This window comes from Centropristis striata, chromosome 12 (genome assembly GCF_030273125.1).
Source record: "Centropristis striata isolate RG_2023a ecotype Rhode Island chromosome 12, C.striata_1.0, whole genome shotgun sequence".
Taxonomy (NCBI): domain Eukaryota; kingdom Metazoa; phylum Chordata; class Actinopteri; order Perciformes; family Serranidae; genus Centropristis; species Centropristis striata.
In genome coordinates, this window is record NC_081528.1 from 23,214,262 (window position 1) to 23,224,175 (window position 9,914).

The 9,914-nt window shown below is 41.3% G+C and overlaps 1 protein-coding gene across 1 annotated transcript in view; it reads right to left on the reverse strand.

The window, feature by feature from the left end:
- The window catches only part of gria1a (glutamate receptor, ionotropic, AMPA 1a), a 90,533-nt gene extending 82,825 nt beyond the window's left edge, over positions 1-7,708 (reverse strand). The window contains 2 exon segments of the mRNA XM_059345454.1: positions 6,944-7,078; positions 7,217-7,708. Coding sequence (XP_059201437.1) covers positions 6,944-7,078; positions 7,217-7,304 — 223 coding nt within the window. The 5' untranslated portion in view covers positions 7,305-7,708.
- Between the last annotated feature and the right edge of the window lie 2,206 nt (positions 7,709-9,914).

Sequence of the window (9,914 nt, forward strand, 5' to 3'; positions counted from 1 at the left end):
AGCCCTCCCCATCCCCCTCTCATCTGTGCTGTATTGATCGGCTGGGGAGGCTTCTGTGCGGTGCTCAGTTCATTGATCATGGCTGCCTCATAGATCCTCTTCCAGTCCTCTTTAACTGACCCTCAGAGACCCGGGGAAATACTGCTGCCTACATCGCAGTGACAACCCATATCGTCTTTTCCATGAACACTAATTAGTCTTAATGAAAGGTTTATTATCAGGGTGACTGAATCGGACACAAAATCAAATCCGAATTAGTGACTCGTTAAGCTAAACGTACACGTAATTCAAAATTCCACAGTCTGAAATGTTACATTTTGTTGCTAGGTGCGATATTCTGCTGACTGCTTTTCAACCAAAAATAGCCAAAGCTTAGCCTAAATCTCAGCACACACATGAAGGATATGAAAGAGAAGAGTCGATAATATAGGCGTGAGCCTGCAGGGGATTTGACATGAAGCTAGCGGTTCAGTGACGTCCTTATTACAAACCAAGTCAATAGCAGATTATGGTAATGTGATGTCTAACTGAGAGGAACAGGGACTAATATCTCCATATACACATAGCATCCCTGCCAGTTATTTTTAACCACTGGAAACATGTAAAATGAGCCAGTCCAGCAAGTGCTTTTACTGAGAATATGAAAGCAAAGGCACATATAGGAAAAGGAGCGAGGATCTAAAATATTAAGAACTAAAAATACAGGTTCTCTTTCACTTTATGATTCAGTTTGAGCATGGGAATGGAAGAAAGAAGACAGAGAAATGCAAATTAGCTCCAGCATCCTGTCTCACATTATGCCGACAGTGTTGCCATCGTCATTACTTCCCCGATGACTCCACAGGCAGGAAATAAAATGAATCACTTTGCCATTAACATTCGGCATCTCTATCTATTATGTTTCTTCCTTCTCTCTCCTCTTTGTTTTCTTCTCACCTTTGCCCTAGTCCACCCAACACCCCCAACCTCTTGTCCCTGTTCCCCTGCTCTTTAGGCAGGTGCCAGCAAGTGTGACTGAGCATGTGTGTGTGTGTGTGTGTGTGTGTATGTGTGTGTGTTTGTGTGTGTGTGTGTGTGTGTGTGTGTGTGTGTGGTGGGAGGGCTTGCTTCTGGAGGAAGTGGCAAGTCATAAGAGCCAGCTGATGAGTATCGCCCTCATCCGGAGCTCCATTCATCTCCGTGCACAAGGGCCCATTCACCCGCTGCTTTTCAAACTTGTGGACCCCAAGAGCCTTGAGCATGTTCCCACACTCACACATGCTTACAGAGGTGAACTGTCACTCACTCATGACATCCTACACTGATGCCAGTATGGGCACCCAGATGCAAACACACACACAAACACACACACATGCACACTCCTCCACACAGGCATGCTAAATAGAAATCCCAGGAATAGGCTGTTTTTCTCATCTGACTCATTATAAGCAGGCCCCGGAGCCCTTCTCTTTTCCCTTAGAAAAACGTCTCTATAGCCTCCACAACGAGTGACACACAGCAGGAAGAGGTGTCACTTTCATTTTTGCAGTCTCCCGCCACTGTGAATCTTTCTGACACGCTCGTTCCACGGCCCACCATCATACCCATGGACGGCAGTGATACGCGGGACACGCTGAAGAAAAGATGTCATATTTGATGGCATCGTGCTGAAGTCTGAGAGGGGTGACTGGATGGAGGGGAAAATCTCTGGATATCCTGTAGTGCTGACAGCGCCTGGATCTATTTAAGCTCTCATAAAACCTGAATATTGATAAAGATCCTTGATCAAATAATCAGTTTCAAGGAGTTTCCTGAAATCTTCCAGACCAGAATAATTGATTTTAGTGGGTATTTAGGGTATTCCTTTTGCAAAATATCAGATTTTTCACATTCACCCTTTTTTAAATTGATTTTTGAGAGCAGCTAGTGGCAGGTACGTCATTCTGCATGTTAACAATTTGAATCTAAATTGCCAAATTGCTCTTTAACAGCCCATTGTGTATATGCTGCTGTTCCTCCACTGAGTGCACGCTGTGACGAAGACATTATTGCTCCCCCCTCCCTCCCCCCATCCCTCCTCCCCCGCTTCTAAAGGCACCGTGTTTTTTTCCCACTAGCGACATCCCTGGAAACGTTTCGCTGCAGCCTGACCCTTATATTCACATCACATTCCCTTCTGAGCAGAGGACCATCTCATTAATGAGGGCATCTTGGGTGTGTTTACTTTTCATTACACAGCTCTGCCTGGCTCCCCGGACCTAAATGGCTGGGGGTAGGGCTGATGGTGATGGTCGGCAGGGGGATTGTCCAGTTTTCCAAATGTTTTCTGCAGCTCTTACTGTGGTTTTTAAAAGCATCTGCAAAGTTATGCACTCCGTAAAGCCAACTTTGGACCGGGTGAACTTCATAAACTCTGTTTTTAGTAGGAAAGTAGGAAAATAATATTACATAACATGGAATGTGTGTAAAGTGCCTAATAAACTTTAAGAAATAATGTGCTGAATTTGTACCTTTAGGGGTATAGTGGCTTGGTATTGGCTCTTGGTATTGGCTTGGGAATATATATGTGCCTTTCTGGCCCACAAGAAGGTACATACTTTGAGGTCTAATAATTATTCCTATCAGGAGTCCATTTCTGTCCACCAAGGTCTACATTACATTTATATACCCCTATGTGCCATAAACCTACATTTTTCTAATGGTCTAGCATTGGCAACTCCTAGTGGAAAAGTCAGATTGTATAGAAGTCTATGAGAAAATGACTCTTCTTTTTTACTTGATTTTTTTCCTTAGTAAACATTTTCTTAATGAATTTATGGTTTTGATTGCTAGTTTCAAGTCTTCTTTAATACATCATGATCTCAAACTTTCACTGACAAAAATGTTGTCATTGTTCAGTTGTATGAAAATAATGTTGAATCACAGTTGCAACTTGCTAACCGAACAAGCTAGCCTCAGCTCATGAAGCAGCTCTACGCTGTTGTCCAAATATGGTCACCTCCGGCTCCAAAAAACTGACAAAATGCCAAACTGAAGGCCTCAAAGCTGTAGTCCCAAACTAATGGGTGATGTCACTATGTCCACTTCTTTCTGCAGTATAGTAATTAGCAATGGTAAATAATTAGACCTCAACTAACTATGTGCACTTTGTTGATGGCTAAAAATGTACATACAGTATACGTTCCCAAGCCAATGGTAAGGGAACCATTTACCCCTAGAGGTACACATTTAGCACATTATTTCTGACAGTGTACCAAGACAGACAAGAGCAAACTTCCTTTTGTGATAGTGTTTAACATTCAGCAGCAGCCAGCAATAAATGTCTATAAATCTGCATGAGTGCTGTTGCACATAATGCTTTATTTCCAATCCAATTCTAGGCTCATAACTAAATCTCATAAGAGCTGCTACAAACCACATTACATTAAACCTCTGTGTGGGAAAAGGCTCCTAGATAGCCAGATATGAATGCTCAATGGCTTCTGTCAGTCCTAATAATCAGTGTCTACCAATCAGGTTGGAGTATTTCTGGGTCTTTTAGTTCACTTATGTAGATCTGTGAGACAGTCACTGACCAAGTGTTTAATGAGCAGTGGAGTTTAACTTTTAACTGTTCTTTTCCTGCAGTTGTTGGTAGGGTTAGGTTGTTGGTGTTGCTCCTGCAAGGCAATGCAGCTCTTTGTAAATGCCAAATCTTTTCATTTGTAACTGTAAGTTCAATAATTTATTTTGGAGGCTTAGCAATGTTTAGTATGCTGTTCCGTTCAGCTTAGTATATTAATTTTAATAAGAACATAACAAGGTGTTTAGAGTGTGTCGTTTAACAAATGCTGCAATTACTCCACTTTATATAGTATTTAGTAAGCAATAGAAGCTGTCATATATTTTAAAGTGATTTTTTTAGCCAATTAATTAGCTAATGATAACATGATGGTTATCTAGCTATTGTGTAAATTTGCTTATTATTGGGATTTTTTTACTTACTTACGTACAGGTCTCAATAAGGAGATGGAAAGTAAAAATGAGTGTTTTTGACATCATTGTTGTGCCATTGGACAGCTGACCAGCAACAGAGATGATTTGTATAACAACAGGGTTGAGATTATGGAACTGCATCATACAGCTGATGCAGGATTCAGGTGTTAAAACCAACCCAGGTTACAGTCCTAAAGCCACAGCTGCACACACTGCAGAGGGCTAGCATGAGTGCCCCATCAGGGTCCCGTGTGGGACCACATACAGTCCATGTTGCGTGACATATGAACTGCACAAGCATGTTTGTGATTACAGTCAGTCGGGAGAAGATGTTCGTGGGTCAGTGGCCGGTGCTTTAAAGTGGACGACTGTTTCCAGAGTTTATGTTCAGAAGAGGAAGCCAAAGCTCTGTTGGTTAAGGTTTGCAATCTCTTTGGAGGCGTCCAACTAGCAGTGCGTGAGCAATGACCTTTCTGGCATCAGCCACCTTTCTGCAGATGCAAGATCTTCCTGCACTGACCTTTGGATCAATCGTAGCTAACAGGATTCCTGTGAACCCACACTCGATAAATTGACAAAAATTGACATGTATTTTATGATCACTGCCTATGGAATACTCCAACTTGTTCATATGACCCCTTTGGGTATATTGTCCACTTGACCTTCCAAAGTAAGATCTTGATCCAAAATCTGAAAATGATCGTGGAACAATCCAAGGTTCCCTGAAAACCTCTGAGAGTCACTTGACCCCAAGAAGATATCAATGCAATGATGCTATCTGAACCGCGTATAAGTTGCTCATCTGGTGGCAGATGGACGGATTAAAGTCACAGGAAGATCTGGATTTTACCAAAAGAGCAGTAGTCAATTACACAGCTAGAACGATTTGCTGCTTTAACTGGCGCCAGGTTTGCTCAGGTACTGAAGACAAAACTTAGTTTGGCATTAGACAAGAGTTGTGCCAATAAGGTTTTTGTGCACACCTTTGTGGCTGAAGTCCAGGAACTTACGAATCATGAGAACTGGCACTACATGGACACAAATAATAGCCGCGTGGACAAAATTCCTCACAGCAAGAGACTTGTAGAGCTATCAGTTTAAAGTAGGTGATCACACAGGCCAGGGTTTCTCTGGCAGCCACCTGAGGAGTAGCCAGCAATGCCTTAAACTCAAGCAACCTACCTTCTGTGGCTTCACTTTCTATTGGTTCCAAGCTCCACTTTCCCTCACAATGTATAGCAAAGGGTCATTTAAGAACATAGTGATCTGTTTAGAGTATGTTGATTTTAGCAAATTCTGCATTTATTACCTTAATGTATTTCATATTTTCCATTTCTGAGCGATATACGCAGTCATATAATTTAAACTGAAAAAATTAAGATGTTGAGTCATTTGTTGTGGTGAGGTATTTTCTTACCATTAAGGTTGAATATTCTTGGTTTTTAGCTTTGCTTTTCTGTTGTTTTGTATACAACCGTATGCTAACCAACAAACGGAGAATTGGAGTGTGTTGACTGGTGTGGTGACTGTATTAAATACAGAACTATCCTAGAAAACTGAATGCCTCCTCCCTCAGCTGACGTCTGTGGCTATTCAACATACTGAATGAGAAAAATTTAGAGACTTCCCTTCGCTGAGTCATAATGACAGTATGATTGTATTGTATGCTCTTTTTAAAACTGCATCATGGGTTTTTTTCCCCAATTCTTTGTTTATTCTGAGCTGACGATTGATATCCGCGGCTGCATCCAAGTCAGTGGAAATGGAATAAAGGCCAGTTTTTACATTCCAGACACGTTTTTAAAGTGGAAATGCTAAAATCAATGTCTGAAAGAAGTAATCAAATGGCTGTCACCGAGGCACACACCTGGCAGGGAGTCAGGAAGGCACAGTTGTCAAAGGGTATCTCCTGGAAGTGTGCGACTTGCGCTGTAGTGAGTGAGCCACAGGCAAATTTTAGAGGAGTGGAAGATTGAATGAGGAAAAACACGGCTGAAAAGCCTCAAGGGCGACAAAATCTTGTCAGAATACAAAGAGGGGATAAGTGCAGGGTTAACAAAGAAGAAACAATTTCGACTGGCATTTCCTTTGTAAAGCTCAGACATGGAGTTATTGTTTGGCTGGCATAATGGCACACATTATCACCCACAGGAGAATGGCGTCCCTACTGCTCTGACCAAGACTCAGAGTAATGTTTTTTTTAATTTATTTTAACTTCCTTGTTGACCATAGATCTTGCATCCCATTGCCTGCATTTTATCTTTATATAAAATGCAACACTTACTCCTAACATAAAGTAAAAACGTGCTCAGCTCTGTTTGCTAGAAATGAATACACACATTAATAAAGATCAGGCAGGTAATCCTAAAAAGTTGAAATATGCATTGTGCGTGCATTGCGCATGTCTTTGTTGTAGGTTTTAGGGAGGGAGGGTTGAATAGTGTGTGTTCTAGCAGAAAAACATAATCGGATTGTGATCCGTGGCTAATTAGAAATGCACCTAGAGTCGTTATTTTCCTCTTTGTTCACATCGCCTGAGAGCCTTGATCTGCGCTCTGGCTTTTTGTTATCTACCTCGGTTTAAAGAAGGAAAAAGGCGCACAGGGATTTCTAAAAAATTCATACAGCTGTAAAACCTGATGTTATATGACTGTAAGGTCTCTACTGCTGCTGCAGAGGTTGTGTCTTCTTCTTCTTCTTCTTTCAATCCCCGTGGCTTCTCCGGAGCGCAAAATCACGCTGCAATCATGCAGAGGACAGCAGAGAGAATAAGTCCTTCTCGGTCCCACGCAACAGTTACTAAGATAACCTACTAACACACGGGAGTCTTTGCAGTGGGCCTGTAATATATGCGATTATAGCCTGCGCACGGTTTTTTATCCGTGGAGTTCCCGAGCGCTCTTTACGAAGTGGATAAACAGATTGAGGGGATGGAGAAAAAAAGGATGCACTGACAGAAAATGGGAAAAATGCACAATAGCCTACTTACAGGCATATGTCATGGAGAAGCTATTCCCCATCTTGACCATATCCACCTGCGGCACCAGTTTGGGGATGTCCTGGTGGTGAGACAGGGCGAAACGAAAAACCTCATATTCGTGCGATTCGGTTGGGAACAATCCTCCTGTTGAGCAGCAAAGAAGCAGAGTTAACGTGGCACACACTGGAGCCAAAAGCACACAAATAAATCAAAAGAGACACGAGGCAAACTTGAAATAAAGGTTTCAACGCGGAGACAAAAGGTCTGACGCGCAGTGCTCACCTATATTGATGTTACTTGGAAAACTTGAGCTTGATCCCAAGCACATCCCCAGTAAACTGGTGTAGAGAATGGTGAAGCTTCGCTGCATATTTCCTTTTGCATTGGCGAAGGGAAAAAGAGCCGAAATCCAAGCATAGGTTTGTCCGTGTGTGAAGTTAAATCCAGCACTCCTATCGCCTCCTTGTTAGAGCAGCATGGACACCGACACCGAGTCAACACCGAGACAGTTATCGCAAATGGCGAGAGGAGGAGGCACCTTTCTCTCTCCTCTGTTCCCTCTCTCTGCTGATGCTCCCTTGTCCTTGGCTGCTGTTGTATGAGACGGGAGAATGACTTCAGCATTAACCGCACTGCAAAAAATACGCCCGTCTCCAAAAGCTGTTGAGCCTCAGTGTCAATCCACAATGTTGCCTCTTAAAACGGCGCTTTCCCCCCGCAATGCATCAAGATCATTTGTCTTGTTTCTTGTTTGCATGCAATTTTCCGTTCTTTAAAGCAATCTCCGGTGAGAAGTGCCAATGCAACAAGGTGGAACAGAGCAGATCGCTCATAAAGGAAAAGACATATCGATCAATTCTGTCACATTTTGCACAGAAAGCACGTGACTTATCAGCTAAATGAAGGATGTCTTCACCTCTAAAATCAATATTAAAACGAATAAGCAAAATATAACACTTTCACTGTTCATACGTCACTAATTGACTTGCGGGCTGGATATTTTTTGCAGTGTGCACCCTCAGAGCGCACCCACAGGTCCCTCAGGAGGCGCACGGGATTTCATGGATATCCATTCACTTTCCTGCACTGCAAAAGTACCCACATTACTATGCACAGCATATTTATAATGTGCTTATATTTTTTAGTTGTTTTTTTGCATTTCTTGGTAAAAAAAAAAATAGGAGAAAAACGTTAACTTTTTGTATATTCTGCATCTTGAATTTTACTGCAACAGTTAATCACCCAAGCAAATTCGTTTTAAGTACCTGCATATAGTGGAAATAGAGTCAACAATTCAAACCTGTTTAAAAGCATGAAGCTCAAACAGGTGGTACAACTACCACTTGGCAGAGTGTGGATGCTGATCCAGATATACATTTCCAGATCATAATCTCAATACTTTGGATGTTTCAAAGGTCGAGAATCAACTTAATATGCAAACCAACATGGATGAGAAATCATTAAAGTGCTCATAAAAAAAAACAAATTCCATCTAGTGATAAAGATCATGTCACTGAAAGCTCCAAACAGCTAATAATTATAACCTCTGGTGAGGTTATTTTCTTACATGCGGTTTAAAGAAGAGTGAACTTTTATCTCCTACTGTGAAGAGAACCGAGTCTCTGACGTCATCACTGGCAGTCACTAAAAAACACAAAATGTCCAGAAAAGCAGCTTCATTTTTTTCAATTGGACCGCTTTAATTTGTCATAAGGATTAAGGAAGGCTGTATATACAATTATTTACATCCTATTTGGCTTAATACTGTGAAGATTGATACTGTTCAGCATTATTATGTCAGTCATCTGTATGAGGTCAGTAAGCAAATATGATATTCCTGTTTGCATAATCTGCTCTTGCTTCCTGCATTTTCAGCATTCTTAAGGAAACCCATCATTATTTTGATTGTTTGGTTGGTAATACAGCATTATAAAATAGAAAAAACAATAAACATATAGAAACATCTCCACCAAGGATTAGTGCACTTTGGAGCTGAAAGCACATGACCATTTGAATTGCAAGAGAAATCTTTTAGAGTTTTAGAAGTTTTAGAATGGCAGTATAAACTCTGGATAATGGGCTTAATATTGCCTGGATTTATTCTTTAAACTGGCTCGGTTTAATATAAATTTTTAGAATTCTGAATGTGAAAGAGGACTTTTCCTCTGCATGCTCCCCCCTCCCTCTCACACTGTGGAGGACTGGCGAGCAGCTGATAAGGAGGGTTATGATTTAAACCATGTATTTACAGACAGCTACAGCCAATTATTTCCTGAAGAAAAGGTACAAGCCCCCGTGCTTTTGTACACATTGAAAAATTAATCGACACTGGTGATATTCACATGAGATTGATTGCAAACCACACTGTGGTGCGATGCCCCGGTGCTTGTTTAGAAAATGAAGTGGTAAATCCTGCTTTGACACAATTAGGATTAGGGATGAGCTCACTTATCAGACCAAGGCAGGGCTTTTTCTTTAGTTAAAATCACTTATTGTTTCCACAACACCAAGGCAGCCATTAACACATTTCTCCCTGAAAATGAAATTTAGATTAGAAGCTTCTGCTGTATTAGATTTGCAGTGTTTTCAATTGAGCAGAAATCTTTCTAAAAGAAAGTATGCCGCCGCACTATGCACACTTGAGCAATGGAAATGCACAAAGCAAAAAAAGGTTATCTAATCTATGAATGATGGATGTCCTATAAATACAGGCAGAATGGTCAATTTTCTTCGCCTTTGTTCAAAATGATGAGGGGTTAGCTCAAACATAAATGGTTGGGCAGGTTTTCATTACAATACTTCAGTTTTTTCTCACATCTTATGGAATTTTATTCTCTCTGTGCCAGACCACATTTGATTTATGCATATTTTACCAGCCTGTTTCATAGTGCATACTTCAGTGTTTGGGTGTGCTTTGTGTGTGTGTGTGTGTGTGTGAGTGTGTGTGTGTGTGTGTGTGTGTGTGTGTGTGTGTTTCCCC